General features: G+C 42.5%; 1 protein-coding gene across 3 annotated transcripts in view; it reads right to left on the bottom strand.

Annotated features, from left to right (window-relative positions):
- The window catches only part of PREX2 (phosphatidylinositol-3,4,5-trisphosphate dependent Rac exchange factor 2), a 286,917-nt gene that overhangs the window by 105,127 nt on the left and 162,193 nt on the right, over window positions 1-19,597 (bottom strand). For 2 of the 3 annotated variants that reach the window (XM_067017094.1, XM_059042584.2), the window contains exons 24-29: window positions 12,291-12,510; window positions 11,582-11,789; window positions 4,440-4,619; window positions 2,032-2,126; window positions 1,157-1,239; window positions 328-418 (exon numbers count right to left, since the gene is read on the bottom strand). In XM_067017094.1, the coding sequence (XP_066873195.1) occupies window positions 328-418; window positions 1,157-1,239; window positions 2,032-2,126; window positions 4,440-4,619; window positions 11,582-11,789; window positions 12,291-12,510 (877 nt within the window). The remainder of the gene's footprint in view (window positions 1-327; window positions 419-1,156; window positions 1,240-2,031; window positions 2,127-4,439; window positions 4,620-11,581; window positions 11,790-12,290; window positions 12,511-19,597) is intronic. The other variant, XM_067017095.1, reaches the window with a different exon arrangement.

The following is a 19,597-nucleotide window of genomic DNA, read 5'->3' as shown; positions in this document are numbered from 1 at the left end:
CTAGTTTCAGCAAAAGCAACTCAACACTTGTATTTCTTCCATTAACTCATTCGGTTTGGCCCCTACAGGCACTAAACGTTTTAAACTTTCAAAGAACTCTAAAACGTCTTGATTTATATATATATATATATATATATATATATATATATATATATATATATATATGTATGTATGTATTCAACAATTATCCAAATAGAAGTAGTATTAAGTGAACTATGAAATGAGCGCCCAGAACTTTTTTTCTCATGCTATGCTTTTGCTTCATGACTATACAGTCTCCCACTTTTGTTTCCCAATTACCTCTAACAGTTACTTTGTAAATCTTACCTTGTAACCCTCGACCTGGTGTCAGGTACTTGGTTTGCTCAAAGGCCCTCACAACAGCTTGGCCTTTCAGGAGATTGGTAATGGAATCCACCTATCGTAACAGCAGAGATTTCTGGGAGTTACATAACTTCTCGGCATTTCCAAGAGTCAATCTTGTAAAATACCTTTTTCCTCAAGGCAACAATTATTTTTGAAATCCCATGCTGCTTGCAAGATCTATCTTTAAATAAAATATTAGGATAAACTCACCTGATACCACTTACAGTGACATCTCTTACTATCCTATCATATATTCATACAAAATATAAATTTTCTTTATAAAAGAAGCAAGAGTTCTAGAAGTATTTTTAAAAAGCACCTAAAAGTTATCATAATCCTTTTCGAAGTGGTAAAAGCTTCTACACTATGAATTTTGGTTGTGGATATAAATGTTTTTAAAAATGCAAAATACCAAAAAAAAAAAAAAAAGCAAAATACCAACATGAGCACAAGACAACCCCGTGCTTCTTGAGATCAGGGGTGAAGCTGAACAAGAAAAGTCACGGGGGACCCTGAAAACCCACAACGAAACAAATAATGAACAGAATAACTCCTGCCTGCAGAACGCTGTATAATTTTCTAAGGACTGTGAAATACTTGACATTCATAACAATCCTTTGGGTTAGTTGGCTGAAGGAATCTCTTCTCCATTTTAAGCTACAGAAATTAAGGTACAGGGGACGGAGGAACAGATTCCATTCGAACTCCAAACTCCTTTCACTATGTCTGAAAAACGAATTTCTGACAGTTTCGTCTATGGAAAAAATACCCACAAGTGTCCCAATTGTACCTGGCTGAAAAGATGCTCAAGGCAACTGTGTATCTTGTCCTGTTTATCACGAGAAATGCGAACATTTAGGGGAAGCTCATCACCTACATATTAAAAAGAAATCATTTATCTTATGTTTAACATTCCAAAGCATTTTAATGTCAATAAAGTAAAAAATAATTAAACACTCGCTCTTATTCCACACATTAGTTCTCATGTTCAGAAAAAGAATTCCAAAAGCTTTAATAACTATTAGGATGTCAGATTATTGCTCCTTCAAAACTGAGATGAAAGCAGAGGGTCTCACAGAAAGAATCCTGTGGTACCCACATTAATGATTCTTTCAAATGGTGCATTTTTCTGATGGTCAAATAGTTGGAATAAACTGCGTATCTCAAAATTAAGATTTGTCCTAACTCGATGGAAAGTCTTTTTCTTAACACACACAAAATAAAACATTTATAAGGTATTTATATCAAGCAGTGTTTTTCTCATCACCCCCTTCCCCACTGCCCATAAGGCTAGCTCAGGTGCATCTGCTGCCTTCAAATCCTGCTTCAAAGCCCATCCCATCTCCTCACACAATCAGCAATGCCTAATAGCCTAGAAAACTTGTTTCTTGTGTGCTTATCATACAGGTACCACGTAGTAACACAGAAATATCATAAAACATCATTTATTAACATAAAAATTAGTTTGTTTCTTCCATCTCTTTAAAAACTCACTCTGTTTATAATGGGATTAGGAAGCTGACTTTCTCAAGCATGTAAAACTGAAAGGCAATGTGTGTGGCCACCGAGAATGGCTGATGAAAGGTAAAAATGAGTATGGATCAGGCAAATTAATCCCTTAGGTTCGGCATCATCAAAGAGTCCGCGTGCCTTCACCAAACGCACCTGAGTCCATTTCATCGCTGTGAAAATACGAGCTGCACTGGCTGCTGCAGATGCTGGTGAAGGAGGTGACAGAATTCCTATTGCTGTTGCAGTCGCTGCGAAGAATGAGGTACGTGTCACTTTAGCAGTGCATCTGGCAAAGTTTCCCTGCCACTTCTTACTGGATAAACTTACTATGTCACGGTTATATGTGTTAATATGCTTTATAGAAATTTATGAGAAAGATACATTTGTTCAACTCACATTTTAACTTACTTTAAAAGAAAGTATTTTCAATTCGATCCTATTTCAAATTTTCGTGTCATATAATCTAATCATAATTGAATTTTAAAACGCATAGCTATTTACAGAAGTCAAGCCAAACTTAAAATTCATTGTAATCTATTTGAAGATATATGCCTGTAGTTGATTTGCTAAGAGTGACAAAATTCTGTTTCAAGAGCTCTGCCTTTCAACGCTTTCTAGTAACTTAAAGGATAACTTAGTAATTGCACTCTGAGCTCCCACCCCTCCCCCGCCCCAGGAAGATGGCACCTTGTCTCCACCCCGGAGCCCAGCACAGGACACCACACCTGCTAGGTGCTGGATAGTGATGAACATCAAGGGAAAGAAAGTTAGAAATGTCTGTGTGTGAATATGGACACACGACAGATTTCAGAAGTAGTGCAGGAGACATAAATATTTTTTTCTCTCAGAATAAGTAAAAGGGACTTATTTAACTTTAAATGTACATTTAAAATTTCTATTTTACCCTAGAGAGAACCTTAGAGTAATGTTAATTATCTGATAACTAGAATTTGAGGGAAGAAAGTAGTTTTAGATCTGTAATTTCCCACTGGAGAGAAACCACAGGTTCTTATTAAAGAGCATACTGGTCTCCTTAGCAGCTAAAAGTAAGTGAAATGGTAAAAGTGGTTAATTTGTTTTATATATCATTAAATTTCTAGGAATAATTAACTCATGTATTCATTAAAATCCTTTTCACATAGAAATTGGAATAGTAGAGTGGTTCATAAACTGAGAGCCAGGCCACCTGATTTCCTAGGTAAATTATGTAACTCCTGCAGGCCTCAGCTTCCTTAGATGTAAAATGCAGTTAATATCAGAACCTGCCACAGAGGGTTGTGGGAGGAATTCCGTGAAATCATCCTGCTTCCCCCTGTGTCTGGTAAGAATGCTTTTAATGTTAGTTATTAGTTTGTGCTAAACATCTCTGATGAAACAACTTCGATTTAATGATAATTACTAAATACCTTTTCATTGTAAAACACTGTATAATAAATAAGAGTAAGAGAGTTTTTGTCTTGTTAATGTAAATAAAACGGGAGGTTCTGAAGCTGCACAGCATATGTGGCAGGTTGCCACAGGTCTCAACGAGGTTCCAGGTGACACACGGATTCAAAGGAGAAAAAGCACTTTCAATTCAGGAAGTTCATTGGAAGAGCCATCACTTGAGAGGCTGGTAAGAAGATGACTCGACAGAGTTTGGAGGGAAGGTGTTACGGGTTGAATTGTATCTCTCCCTCCCCCGCCCCTAAATTCACATGGTGAAGTCCAACACTCAGTATTCCAAACTGTGGTCTCATTTGGAGGGAGGGTCTTGACAGAGGTAATCAAGTTTAAATGAGGTCACTAGTGGGGGCCCTAATCCAGTATGACTGGTGTCCTTATAAGAAGAGGAAACATGGACACTGAGATAGGCTTGGAAGGAAAAGGATGTGAAGAGACAGAGGGAGAAGACGGCCATCTGCAACCGAGAGACTGAGCCTTCCTTCACAGCCCTCAGAAAGAACCCAACCCTGCTGACACCTGGATTTCAGACTTCCAGCCCTAGAACTGTAGGGTAATAAATAAATTTCTGTTGTTCAAGCCACCTGGTTCTGGGTACTTTGTTACAGCAGTCCTATCAAAATTGTACAGGAGGCATGCATGGGAAGAAAAAACGCACAAAGCTGGCCACAGAGGTGAGCACATGAAACTAGTTCAATTAGCTTGAATCACAGAATACAGGAAGGAGGAAAAACAAAACAAAAAGAACTCCTATTCACTGCCCAATCGCCCAATAATCAGAAACAGATATTTTTTAAAAACCTGTTAATATAGGCACAACTTGCTTATTTGCCATACGTGTTACACAATTCATAAGAGAATAACAAATCTCCTAAATTAGGTCCACTCGGTTGGAGAAAAAAATGTTCTTTTCCAAATTACTCAGATTATAAAAGGGAAGCATTTGAAAGATAGTGATGTCTCACTATGCTTTGTCTGAGGCTGGTAACAGCCAGCGGTTATTTTGTGGGAATAATAAACAAAAACAACAGTCAAAAATTTTGTCAAGAACTTTCTGGAAAATACAGAATCACATTTGACTTGGTCGATGAGATGAGTTTCAGGAATGAATGAATTACCTGTAAGAGTCTCTGTTGCTGATGGTGTCGTGACCTGAATCTTCCTGCTCGTCGCCTGCCACGTTAAAACAGACGCGTTTGCTGTTTCTCTCTCCCTTGTCGTTGTCACTGTCTGTTGGGACTATGGACTCTGATGCCTTACGTTCTAATTTGGGAGAATATGTTATTGAAGACAGAAGGCTGCAGTGGGATATAAAAAAAAAAACAAGAATAAGTGCACATTTTCACACCGGCGGCTACAGATAACTATCTTGCTCATGGAATATGATAGGCTTACAGATATTTCTAGAGCTTCTTCTAGGGTCACCTGAAATTAATCCCTGTTGCATCAAAAGCCTGTCATGCAAAGTTCACTTTTTCCTCTCAGAATAAGTAATGGAAACAGCACACAATTTTGATGAGAAAGCTGTGTTCAAATCCAGGTTCTGCCATGGACAGGTTCTGCCTGGCAAAACCAGGATGGTTCTCTTTGACATCTATGAAGTGTGGAGAATAAGAATAGCTGTGCACAGGGCTGCTGTGAGAATGAAATGCAGAGAACGTATTGCTGGCACTCAACGGGCATCACCTCGCTCCCACTGTCACCACCACGTGAAAATACCTGAGAAACTTTCAAGTGCTGTCCAAATACTGGACACTAAATGGGCTTAAACCTCTGCACTGGCTTACCTTCAGATGTTAAAATCCATTACCCCTCTCCGCCTGCCTTGGGTTCCGCCCAGGCTTTCTCTATTAGTCAGGGAGAATATCACGTGGGCAAACTGTCCTCACACAAGCAGGAGTCCTGCCCGTCCCGACCCTAAGACGCTAAACAGAGTCACGCACAGGTGAGGACGGGCGGTGGTAGAGGCTACCCCAATACCTTCCACAACCCAGCCATCATGAAACGTCGTGACTCTGCCCGAACGCAAAGCTCTTCCGCTGGGCTCACGGCTAAAATACACTTCCAGGCTCTGGATTGGCAAAAAACTTGACGCAGATTCTAAGCAGCACCGACTCCACCAGGCTAGACTTGAACGTTTGGCTGTAAATTGTTTCTTATAGAACTAACTCGAAATGACACAAAGATGGAATCATCCTTTACTATCAAACAATGTGCTAGAGAATTTGCAAAGCAAATTAAACCATAACTGAACAAAGGGCCCGGGCATGGTTTCTCCAGCTCACAATCATCTTCTCTTGTATTTACCAAATACCGATGACATGCTGTTCTAGTCAACAGCACATATGCACATATCTTGACACTCATTTTTCCATAGCAATGTCATGTTTATTTTATTTCAAGACCGTGAAAAGATCTTCTACCTCTTATTTATATCCCATAATGTCAAACCCAATGCTGTGCAGAGTAAATATTTGTTAAGTCATTTCACTAATGAATTAACGAAACACATTTATCGAACCATGCATTGCCCTCTGTGCTGCACACGCAGCAGTTTACAAAACAAACAAAACTAGAAACCCAACACAGCAAAAATAATAAATAAATAAACTCCTACCCCCAACATCTTAAAAAAAAAAAAACCCAAACCAAACAAAAGTCCGTGCCCTCTTGGTGCTTACATTCTACTGGGAGGAAACAAACAATGACCAGATAAGCTGTATGGTGTATCACATGGTGACAAATGGGAAGGAGAAAACTTTTTAAAAAGGGAATGAAGCCAGGGCTGCAACTTCAAATAGTGTCATCAGGTAAGGTCTCACTGTGAGATGATATCTGAATAATATTTGGGCAGTTTATAGTTTTTAGATACCTGGGAAAATCAGGGAGCTCTGCTAGATTGCTCAGGGCCCTGCAAAGCTATGACTTATTTTAAACACACTTTTTCTATTTGGAAAGATACGTTTATGTCTCATAAGACAGACTGTGTATTTCTTCACTCCCTCCACCCAAAAGATTAAAGCATTAGATTAACTCCAATTACCCAAGGTGCACGCTGCACAGACACATGAACTCTGACTACCAAAGAGGAAAGAGGTGCAGGACTTCTCATGCTGCAAGGAGTCCTCTGTGCTCTACGGACCTTTCATTTTTATTTTATTTTTTCTATGGACCTTTTAAATTAGAAGTCATGGGGGCTCAGCATAAACATTTTTTTCAGAGCTCTACGAATTGTGTTCACATATTTGCTTTTCATTTTAAACAGCTGCAGTCATGCTTGCACTGACCCTGCGGGAACAAGTGTTAGGCTAACAAACAAATGATAGAAAAACAATGTTTTTGGACGCCACGTTTTGGCATGAAATGTCTCGATTCTTAAAAGTCATAACAGAGCATAAAGCTTAATATTTGTGCTCGCAGAAATATTTTCCTTTCCCTTTGCTCGTATACAGTGTTAAGCTCCCTCTGATAGCGTGTAGCTCTGTTGATTCTGAATTAACATCCTGAGCTGAGTACCATTTCCGGTCAATCTCCGCCAAATGCCCTTGATGAATAAAGATTTCTGTATATGGTGGATTGCATCTACCTGTGTGTTTTCTATTGAGCTGAGATTTCAATATCATCATCATCCTCTTCAGCACAGCTAACATTTGTTGAGCTCCTACGCCAGTCACTGTGCTAAGCAGCTAACAGGTATGAATTCATTCAGTCCCTCAAAGCACCTTATGAAGGTGGGTATCCACGTTATTTTATCAGTATTACTATTGTTATTCTCATCTTAGAGACGGGCTGAGTGAGACACACTCATATACTGTGCAATCGAAGCAGAACATCCCTCCCTGCATATCGCTCACCCACTCTGGAGGGCAAAGGTGGTCACGCGTGCCGCCCACCACATCCCAGTTCTCCGGGACTCATGACTGGGGGGCTCCCCCCACCCCGGGAGGGTAGGAATGACCACGTGCCTTGCATTCGCCAAGGCAGTGTGGGTGGAGGTGACACGGGTCCCTCCTGGGTGGACACCTTCATGCAAGTGTGCTCTCGGCCTCATTCCCTCCCTGCTGTGACCGTCAGAGGCATTCCAGCTGACGGGGCTTGGCCAGCCTAGACCTGAGGGAGGTCAACGTGGAGCAGAGACCCCGGCACCCAAGGGGCGTGGAAAGTGAGCAAGAAAGAAACTTTGTTGTCTCAAGTCTGGGAGGCTTTAGAGTTTTGGTGAACGTAACGGTGAAAGGGGTAAAAACCAGTTGTAGAGGAAGCAGGATGTCGAGAGGAGGAAGACACGAGTGACTGGGGCTCAGGGTACGGACTGTGTCCCGGGGAAGTTGGCACCGTCTCTCCACGGACCGGCCACCAGCCTGACACTCGAGTGCCTAGAAGGCCAGCCACGCCGGCCTCAGGAGCAGGGCTGACCAGGCAGAGGTGTGTCACGTTCCGGGATCAGAAAGAGGCTAATGCAAGAGGAGCTCAGAGAAAGGGGTTTGGAGAGAGAGATGGGGGCAAATTGTGTAGAAATGTGCATCTCCCATTATTCTAGTTGCACTGCAATGCCATTAAATGGCTTTAAGCAGGGGCCTGGCACAATTTATCTGTACAGATCCCTCTAGCACCTGCTGAATGTAGAATGTATTAGATGGAGAGGCCCAGCTGGAAAATTCTACAGCGGGTACTAGGGAGGAGACTATGGTGACCCAGTCTAAGGTGATGGGGTGGACACATTCTGAGGTGTAACTGGCAGGACTTGATAAGGTACTGGAGGCGAAGGGAAAGGAAAGAGAAGAATCACAGATGATACCTAGATTCTGGCTTCATAAACGGAAGAGACGGAGAATACTGAGAAGGGGGACAGCCTTGATGGGGGAGGGGACAAAGCAGATCTGAGTATGAGGTCAAAGTCGATTTCAATTTCAGAAACAAAATTGAAGTTTGAGGCGTCTGTGAGACAGCCCAGTGTTTCATAACCCAACACACACACGGACTGTGAGAATGAAAGAAATCAGTGCATGTAATCATATAACCGTGCCCAGTACATGAGCCCCTATAATACATGCTCGTTTTTATGAAACTGTGCCCAATTTTTTACATTTACCAGAAAAATGCTTGGGAAAACCTCAAAGATAATTCCACCACCAGCCCTACCGTTCCTATCTGTAACCCCCAGCTCACTAACTGTCCTACGATGTGTTTTGGCTGTCACTCCATCCTGGGACACGTGGCACCTGCAAAATGAAGTCTATTCTCAAATTTCCTGCCTTACTAGCCCCCCGTACTCTTTATTCACTTCCTGTCTGTGAGAATACACAAACCCTGAATTTAAAAATCCTGTCAAAGGTTCTGGACGCTCCACGAATTATTTTTTTCCCTTTACTTATATCTAATTCCCGAGCGTCATTAACCAGAAAATCGCCCATTAAAGGGCTAAATTATCTAGCTTCCTGAAATGAAACAGGAATCACAAAATCTTGATGAAATTCATAACATCACCTTACTTCCTGTTACTACACAGCACATCTGTCTCTAGTTCCATCTTTGGATCGGAACAAGGTAGGAGGATTTAGGGGGATGCCTGTGTGTCAAAGGATGGGTTCCCAAGTGACAGGAAAACCAGACTTCACAACTAGACAGGCTCAGCAACAGGACCTTTCACAGGAATGAATGACTCCTAGAAAGGCTAGCAGGGAGATATTGTGAGGCAATTCTCTTAAAACTCGGCACAGCGGCTGAGATCTGCTTCTCCACTCTGCAGGGGCATCTATGTTGGACCAAGAATGATTTCTACATGGTGAGAAAACTGTTCAGTAACTAGCTTTTAAAATAATTTGTGAAGCTCCACTGCACTGCAGCATTTCTGAACGGGGCAATGGGGCATCCAGGCCCTTGGACAACAGTACTGTTTTAAAGTGATTATGTTACACACTGAATTCTGGTGGAACATATTTATATTTAGAATTAAATTATATGGTGCACACAGAGAAGACCAAGGAAGTTTCTCAAATCATTGGCTCATTTCATGTCACTTTCCTAATAAACAAGCACAGTTGGTAAAGACTTTTAGAACAATGCAGTGGTGAAATCACAAGTAAAAATAGGTAATCATTTTAACTAGTTTTGGTTAATAAAAATAGCGTAACCCTCTTTGTGAAATTAGTGCTTTAAATATAAAGCATTTCAAACCAAGTAAAGGGTGCCCCTTGGCTCTAACCATTTCCTTGAAAATATAGCTACATTAGCTGAACTTAAAAAAAAGAAGTCAATAAATCAACAAAGACACAAACTCTGGACAATTGCCAGGAAGTGCTGGGCAGTCAATGCATTCGAGAGCCAGTCTCCAAGGCAGTGTTCACTCAGGCACATCAATAATCCTGCCGTTGACAAAGGAATAATAACTCTTGGTTTAACTGGAAGCATGGGATTGGTCCAGATGCTCTCCTAGAATCCCTTTGAGATCTAGGATACATGATTCAATGCTACTATCCATTGCCTCATTAATAAAGTCTTCCTCTTGAACCTGCTGAATACTTCAGGGGAAAAAAGAGACTGGTTTCTAAACTACAATATAACATATATGATAAAATCAATTTATTAAATAAAGCAAGATATAATGTCCTAAAATATTAACTTCTCTGTCACAAGGTCATTCTAAAACAATTCCAAATATCATACATTTGTTTAAAAATAACCACCTGCTCTCTCAGTAACCTCAAACTGTTTAATTTGTCTATGAATGGGGTGGTCCCAATATAATACACCAAGTGTCATAAGTAATCTTTAAAAACTAGTGTATTAGACCAAGGAAGACAGAATTTCAATTCTAAATTAACTCATAAAAATGTCAGAAAGCAGTAGCACAGTAAATAGTATAACTACTTAAAGATAATCTTAGAAATATGGTACACTAATATGGTAATTTTGATCTCTAAATTTCAAAGATGTACAAAGAAAGAGATCATGTCAATTAAAATTTCATCAGTGTAATGTCTAATTACAACAAAGCCTTAGAATAACTTCTAAAGATTTTATGTGAAATCTGAATTATCCGTGGAAGTAAGGATGATGTGTGTCAACTAAATAAGACACATTTGATAGCCATCTAAATCTGCAACTTCATAAAGGGAGTACATTAAAAAGAGGAAAACGGTCCTTATACCATTTTCAGATTTTTCCCACTATGATATATTCAACAATTTCAATCCCCTGAATGATAAGCAAGCATGTCAAGCCCTAGGCTGATTGCTTTTCGTATTAATTTTTTTTTTTTTTTTTTTTTTTTTTGCAGTATGCGGGCCTCTCACTGTTGTGGCCTCTCCCGTTGCGGAGCAAGGCTCCGGACGCACAGGCCCAGCGGCCATGGCTCACGGGCTCAGTCGCTCCGCGGCATGTGGGATCTTCCCGGACCAGGGCACGAACCCGTGTCTCCTGCATCGGCAGGCGGATTCTCAACCACTGCGCCACCAGGGAAGCCCTTTCGTATTAATTTTTATATTTTTCACCACAAATAGATAATTTGTTACGATTATTCATCCTCTTCTATACATGAGAAACCGAGCTACCCCAAATCCCATCCGGCCTTGACTAGATGTGAAGCACAATCACACTCTATGATGTAGCAAACCATCCTACAGAGTTCAGGCAATTCTCCAACCTTCAGATTCTTGAATAAGAATCAGAGTTGACCTCTGGAAAACTTTTATTCAACTCCCTCCTCTTCTCTGTTCTTGATAAAAGATTCCAAATTACTGGCACAGCGATTTGAGTACTTCCTTAGTAAACCATGAATTCAATCAGAAGAGAAGGAAGGGTATTGGTCATTGGTCCTAGGGTTACATACTTTTGCTTTTACTCATTTAACAAGTATGTTAAGGACTCGGTATGCTTTACATTTTTTCATAAACACCTATTGAGTGCCTATCCACCAAATGCTGTGTTCTGGTCTGTAAAAGGTACACAAGGAAATCCCTACACGCAGTTCGTACTCTCAATCATATTGTTCAATTTAACACCGGCGCACTGAAACTTAGCGTTTTCTATAAGAAAGAACCTTGTTGTTCTCTTCCCTGGTATTAAATGCTTCCTTAAGATACAGATATACAGAACTGCCATGTTTTCTCATTTTTAAGGTGTTGGCACTAAGAGGATCTATACGCTCAGCAAAAATTCCTACATTTTCAAACAGTAAAAAGAATAATGGGTATTCAAGAGCGCCATTTCCTACAGCTATTGTATTACGTACATTTAAAAGTACAGTAAATAAAATGCTTACTCATCTGTTTGACAAACACACATCTCCACCTCCTTCAGTGCAGTCTGAAGTTTGCCCAGCAGTTTCTGATAGATATCTTGGGTTTCTAAGTCGTCTTCTTTCAACAAATACCGGAGACCGTGCCCATCTTGCTGCCCCAGAGACAGACCTGAAGGGGCCGCCATGGTTGTTATTGTATGTTGAATGTACACCATAGGGCTCAGTTTTCCTGAGGAGTTGAAACCATTCCATAGCAACCGTTATTACCTTTAACTTACAGTAGCAATCCAGCGCCATTCATTTTAGATGTCCAAGCTTACAAAAGATAAAATGCCAATCTAATGCTGCATTTAATTCAGGAATTAAAGCTTATGGGGAGTTGTGATTAAAAACCAGGAAAACGGTTTGATTCCGTGTCTGCTCCTCCACTATTTTTCTTAGTTATAGGGCCATCTCAGATGAGTGATTTCACAGCAAGATGAGCTGTGCCTATCAGGCATGTATGGAAGACAAAAACAATCATTCTTCTTAGAGGAAAACTAATGAAAACGTGTAACTCCATTTTCATTCTACAAACACTTATGCCTAATTATCCAAATGATTAGCGTGAGGAATCCTTTCTTTTTAAAAATTTCAGGCTTGCTGACACGCTAACTTCAGGGATGCAGGAATAGGTGTGATTGCCTAAGTTACGTGTCATAATTTGATAAAGTTGAAAAAGCTAACATACCTTGTTCCGATTTATTTTCTTTATCATGAGAATTATGCTTCCTGCTATCCAGCTGAACACCAAATGCACTCCCCAGGTACGCTGATGTTTTGGGATAAGAAACTTCCATCACATTGACATGGCAATTGGTGGGGCAGAAGTCACTGCTGTGCAGGGGGGAGATTTTAGATTTGGCCTGTTTAAAGGTGGGCCAGGCTCTGTTCTTTAGTACACGAGAGAACTGCAGATGAAAGAGGAAAGAAAAAGCAGTTGAATGCAGTGAGAATTCAAGCATTTCACTCCCGTCATCCATAGCAAAATCAAAAGAAAATTAAAACATGTCAACTGCAATGGGTGAAATAAATTACAACCTGTCAGAAATTAAGTCACTATTTTATTTTATTTTTATTTTATTTATTTATTTTTTTTTTCTGTATGCGGGCCTCTCACTGCTGTGGCCTCTCCCGTTGCGGAGCACAGGCTCCGGACGCGCAGGCGCAGCGACCACGGCTCACGGGCTTAGTTGCTCCGCGGCATGTGGGATCTTCCCGGACCAGGGCACGAACCCGTGACCCCTGCATCGGCAGGCGGATTCTCAACCACTGCGCCACCAGGGAAGCCCTAAGTCACTATTTTAAAATTCACACATTCTTAGAAAAGCAAAGCAATATGGGCAGCAAATGCAAAGGATTCTCTTGAAACGCTGATTGAGAGTTAAGGGCTAAAAGAGATGAATTCAAGTGATCAACACCACTTACTAGGGCTCAAATCCACAGGCTCCCAGCAGCTGAGAGTCAGAGAGAGAAACTGAATCAGCGTCCTAGGCCACCAAGGTAGGAGAAGGTGCAAAGGTGGCAGAACAGAGTAGCTGTCAGGTCAAGGGCGGAAGAAGATGGGTTATTCCAAAAACTGTCAGAAAGCTGACCCAGAGCGGAGTCTGTGAACAGGTTAGACAGCAAAGCTTGCTGGTGGGGACCCCGAATGGCAGGACAACGGGCCGAACAGACTTTACTTCCCACCCGTGCCTCCTGCTAATCACGGCTGAGCTTCGGGTCACGGTCAGCCTGGAGACTGGCGCGGACTCTGCTTCTATGCCGCTGAGAATAGTCACGCTCACGGAAGTTACGCAACTTGCCCGGATAGCCACTCCCCTACTTAAAACCTTGCCGTCCAGATCCATGGTCTATACTAGCGATGGTCTATACAGCCTCCCACAGGCCGATCCACACCCGGTTTATTTATCTCAAGCTCTCTTCCCCTTGTTCCCTGTGCTGCTTTTGGCTTTCACTCAGTTTCTCTCGCATGCCATCTACTCATCCGAGGTCTCTGTACAGGCTGTTCAGTGTGCCTGAAGTGCGCTTCCCTTGTTTCCAAACTTACTCCTATGCATTTTCAAGGTCTATGAAATCATCAAGAGGCCTTCCTTGAGCCCTAGTCTAGGTTCCATTTTCCTGTTTAGGTGCTAGGTTACAGCACCCTGTAATCCTCCTTACAACTATGAATAATTTCCTTTTTATTTATTCATTTTATTTGATTTATTTATTTTTGGCTGCGTTGGGTCTTCGTTGCTGCGCGTGGGCTTTCTCTAGTTGTGAAGAGCAGGGGCTACTCTTCGTTGCGGTGCGCGGGTTTCTCTGCCAGGGCCTCTCTTGTTGCGGAGCATGGGCTCCAGGTGCACAGGCTTCAGTAGTTGTGGCTCGCGGGCTCTAGGGCGCAGGCTCAGTAGCTGTATCACGCAGGCTCAGTAGTTGTGGCTCGCGGGCTCTAGGGCGCAGGCTCAGTAGCTGTATCACGCAGGCTCAGTAGTTGTGGCTCCCGGGCTCTAGGGCGCAGGCTCAGTAGTTGCTGCACACGGGCTTAGTTGCTCCACGGCACGTGGGATCTTCCCAGACAAGGGCTCGAACCTGTGTCCCCTGCATTGGCAGGCAGATTCTTAGCCACTGCACCACTAGGGAAGTCCCATGAATAATTTTCTTATTTATCTCTCCCTTAGCAGATGGTAAATTCCATAAGAGTGATGCTTACATTTGTCTTGTGCCTCACACACAAACATCTCATAGAATTGAAGTGGACTGTAGTTTCAAAAACAAAGGGCTGAGAGCCACCAGCTCCATGTGTTTTAGTTATGTCGTCCCCATAACTGATGTGATGCTGGGCAAGTCCCTGTCTCTTTGTCATTTCTAGTAAAATATGGAATGTGGATTAAATAATATCTATGCTCTCTTCTTCCTTGGAAACTATAACCAGATCCTATCTATTTATTCCACTAGTAGAGTAGTAATCTGGACATTGAAGAGAATAAAAATTAAGACTACTACCGGTTACTGTCTAACTTTTCTAGGTTAAATTCAAGAATAAAGATATGGGGTTTTCCTGGTGGCGCAGTGGTTGAGAGTCCGCCTGCCGATACAGGGGACACGGATTCGTGTCCCGGTCCGGGAAGATCCCACTTGCCGCGGAGAGGCTGGGCCCGTGAGCCATGGCCGCTGAACTTGCGCGTCCGGAGCCTGTGCTCCGCAACGGGAGAGGCCACAACAGTGAGAGGCCCGTGTACCGCAAAATAAATAAATAAAGATATGATATCAAAAAGCACATCTTATAAGCTCACCATTAGAATATGAACTATCTTACAAGTATATTAAACTGTGTTTTCAAATCACATGTCAGAAGCTATGTATCTCAGCAAAGGGATAGCACATAGTAGGACTCTAAATAGAACTGGACTGAAATGCAGGAATCTATTAACAAAATTACTAACATATTTGATAATGATACATAGTGAAAATAGCCTAAACACTGAAAGACAGGAAGGCACTTAGAGAATTCCTGAATTATCACTTTCTCTTTATTAATAAAGAAACTGTGACCTGGAAATTTATCTCGGAAAGACCTAGAATTTAAGGCCAGATGAAAACTTTCACTCAGAAGTTCTTTTCCACTGTAGTTGCAGGATAAAAATCTCAGGATCCCACGGCACAAAGACACAGAAATCAATTTTATTATGTCACAGCATCCATGGTAATAGGCAGTTATCCTTCTCTTGCTTTCTTTCATTTTAACCAATTATTCTTTCATTCAAAAATATGAAAAGAAGCATCTATTCTGGATCCTGTGCTATGCTGGAGACACAGCCCTTGCCCTCATAGAATTCACGGTCTAGTAGGGGACACAGGTTAAAAACAATATATCACCCTTATATATAACAATTATACTATTACAATTATATGTAACATATGTATAAACATATATACAACTGTATATGTGTATATACATATGTAACAATTATATAATAAATACGATAGCCAGATAATTAGAAATTTTGGTAAGTGCTGAGAAGGAAGTGATGTAATGAAGTATTACTAGAGTGATCGGGCAGAGGAGGAGGAAGATACCCTTTTCAGTGGGACCCATTTCCTGCAGCTTTCCGACATCTATCTCAATACAAATGTCTTCTATGCCCTCTCCCCACGCGCTCAGAACAGCGCGTAGCCACATGTCTGAATGTGCCTAGTTTCTTCCAAAGAGTAAGTGGAAACTTCTTTGTTAAGAGCCTCTCTTGGAGAAGGAAGAGCCTTATGGAAGCAGTGCTTTCTTCCATCCTGGGGTATCCCTAGGAAAGGGGGAGGGGGTGAGGGGGGCCCATAACCATGGGTCCTGGAAATGTGGATATATTTTGAAGATCAAAAATGTGCTGGCAGGGCTTCCCTGGTGGCGCAGTGGTTGAGAGTCCGCCTGCCGATGCAGGGGACACGGGTTCGTGCCCAGGTCCGGGAGGATCCCACGTGCTGCGGAGCGGCTGGGCCCGTGAGCCATGGCCACTGGGCCTGCGCGTCCGGAGCCTGTGCTCCGCAATGGGAGAAGCCACAGCAGTGAGAGGCCCACGTACCGCAAAAAAAAAAAAAAAAAAAAAATGTGCTGGCAGACAGCATGCCCTGCTATTTAATGGTGAGCCCTTTCCGAAAGACAGACCTAAAACGAGGAAGGCAGAGTTCTTGTACTGACCGTGGTGGGCACGTGAAAATGCTCTGATCATGCCATACAGCAGTAAAGGGCCCTGGAAATGCGGACCTGTCCTCTTCTTTAGCAACAGCAAATGAAACACTGGGCTCACTCATCTGCTTTGGAGAAGCTCACAAGGAAAGACAAAAGTTCTTTTCCATAAATAAAAACTGCAATTTTGCAATAAAGAAATGTACAGGGTATGGGATGGGGGGTGGGAATGAGCTGGGATGGAAAATGCTTTAGACCTATTGTGGACCAAGCTTATTACCAGCTTCATTCATTCATCCAACAATGACCTACCCAGGGCGCTCTAAACCAAGCACAGTTCTAGGCACATTGGGAAACAGTGAATGAACAAAGATTCCTGCCTTCTGGGTGGTTACATTCTAATGAGGGGAGAGGCAAACAATAAACCTAGTTAGTCAAAGTCCAAGTGGGACTTTGCCACATGAGAGGTTGGCGAAAAAGGTGGAATCAGCATAGGAGACTATGAATGGGCCACGAAGAAAGGACAAAACCAGGATAGGTCATGTCACAGAAAACTGCTTAAGAAAGGTACAAGCTCAAGTGCATCAGATGCTACTAAAACAAGGACTACAATGACAACGGTGAATAAGCTTTGGCAAAATACAGGTCACCAGTGACCTTAGAAAGGGCCAGTTCAGTTACATGGAGGGAACCAGAGTCCACCTTCAGTGTGCTGAGAACAAAAGGTGAGTGAGACAGCAGGTGTGGACAGCAGGTATGAACAGCGGGTGTGGACAGCAAGTATGGACAGCAGGTATGAACAGCAGGTGTGGACAGCAGGTATGGACAGCGGGTGTGGACAGCAGGTGTGGGCAGCAGGTGTGGACAGCGGGTGTGGACAGCAGGTGTGGACAGCGGGTATGGACAGCGGGTGTGGACAGCGGGTATGGACAGCAGGTGTGGACAGCGGGTACGGACAGCAGGTGTGGGCAGCGGGTGTGGACAGCGGGTACGGACAGCAGGTGTGGGCAGCGGGTGTGGACAGCAGGTGTGGGCAGCAGGTGTGGACAGCGGGTATGGACAGCAGGTGTGGGCAGCAGGTGTGGACAGCGGGTACGGACAGCAGGTGTGGGCAGCAGGTATGGAGAGCAGGTATGGACAGCAGGTGTGGGCAGCGGGTACGGACAGCAGGTGTGGACAGAAGGTGTGGACAGCGGGTGTGGGCAGCGGGTGTGGACAGCGGGTGTGGACAGCGGGTGTGGGCAGCGGGTGTGGACAGCGGGTATGGACAGCGGGTGTGGACAGCGGGTGTGGACAGCGGGTGTGGGCAGCGGGTATGGACAGCGGGTGTGGACAGCGGGTACGGACAGCAGGTGTGGACAGCAGGTATGGAGAGCAGGTATGGACAGCAGGTGTGGACAGCAGGTGTGGACAGCGGGTGTGGGCAGCAGGTGTGGACAGCAGGTGTGGGCAGCGGGTGTGGACAGCAGGTGTAGGTAGCTCTTTTTAGGACAGAGATCAAAGATGTGGAAGAGGAGGTAGAGAGGAGTGAGGCAGGCAAGGGAAATACTTATCTTTAACACAGATATTAAGGCATGTTTGTGTACTGACAGGAAGAAGTCATTCTTGGAAAAGGAATTTCAGATTTTCAATGCATTGGTAGTTAATTTATGAATTACTGAGCATGACAAGTTTAGATTCAATTACAGTCATTTGACTACAAGTCAAAAAAAAAAATACAAAGGTAAGCTATTATTTTGCAGACAGTCTCCCATTTCAATGAAGTGTAAAACCCCACTGGCATGGACCTATAAAAATTGTGTATCAGGGGAAGAGGACATGGGGAGAGATTTACCCACAGTTTTCCCAATCCGTACATCCATTGGGGGATTATGTGGCATTAATAACTAAAGATACTCAGAATACTCAATGTAAAACTTAGATTCCTACAGATAGTATTTTTGTGTAAAAAGGAATTATCTCTTAAAAGCTCATTAAATATTTATATGGAAGAAGTATCCCCAACGCCAAAAATGAGGCCAATTATGGAATTATTTGGAAACAGGAGAATGAATCTAGAATTTTTAAAAGTTCCCAGGACAACACAGAGCGAGCACGTTTCTCCAACAAGTGCATACTTTTATGTCTGGAACAACTGCCCACACTTCCTGCCCCACAGAGATTAAAAGCCAGCTTAGGGTTCATTCAGGTCCCCAGTAAGGTCTGAACATCCGGGGCCTGTAACGCTGGCGAAAAAATTAAATGTGATTGCAGCAGCCTGGCTATGGAAACTATAGAAATATCAACTGGTTTCTATTTTTAACACGTAAAACTTTTAGAGTCAAAATAATAAGGGACAGCCAGCCTCTTTGAGATTTTAGTTTCTATGGATACATTTTATTTTACACAAAGAGGGCTGTTGGAAGCTTTCATCTGGGAGACAAATAGGTTGCTAATAATAGTTTAAAAGTAAATACGTGGAAATTAAAAATATATATGCACAAATGCTATAGTTTCTGTTGACATACATCTGTTACATGGATGGAGCTGACCTTACCTGACAGGCTGTTACCTTAGGTATCGACATTTTGTTCAAACAGAAAAGATCCCTGAAATGTTCTCTTGCTAACCTTGTTTCTCTAGTTCGTGAGAAAGATAGCCAGTGATTCTAAACAGGTTTATGGTCAAGAAGGGATGATGAAAGGACTGCTTTTAAAGCACTCATGTCCTGGTTAACTACAAGTTTCTCTTTATTTCTAAATTAAAAATAAAAATAAGTGAGACAGCACTCCATAGGACTGATACCTAGTTGGCTACCTGCCACGTATGTGACTTGAAGCAAGTTCTTACTTCCTGAGAAAGAAGCAGGATGAAAAGACTATTCAGTACACATGGCTACTTGGAGGCTCAAACAGCAACAATGTGCTTATGAGAGAGCTTTCCAAACTTCAGCGACATTCTTTTTATCATCTCAAATCACTGCCCGGCAGCCTGTCCACCTCTGCTTTAAAAGCTTCCCGGGTGCCCAGTTACTCCTGAGGAAATGGAAGACGCTTCTCACTCCCCGGGTTGACAATCCCCGACATTTGGGGAAAAACTCTGCTTATAATCCCCCAAAACACACACCTCTCAGTTTATTGCAAACCAGGTTGTTGTTAGAAACCAAGAAATAACACCTTCTTTATCGCCATAACCAATTAATCATAGATGGTATATATTTTCCTCCTACACACAGCTTGAATCAATCTTTTTCTCTCTGTCCCCAATGCTTCTACGTAAGTCCAAGTCACCCTCCACTTGGACATCTTACAAACAAATCTGATGATTATGTCACTTCAGAACATCACTGGAGGGGCTTC

Source organism: Kogia breviceps, chromosome 17, assembly GCF_026419965.1.
Source record: "Kogia breviceps isolate mKogBre1 chromosome 17, mKogBre1 haplotype 1, whole genome shotgun sequence".
Taxonomy (NCBI): Eukaryota; Metazoa; Chordata; class Mammalia; order Artiodactyla; family Physeteridae; genus Kogia; species Kogia breviceps.
This window is presented reverse-complemented; position numbering and strand designations above follow the sequence as displayed.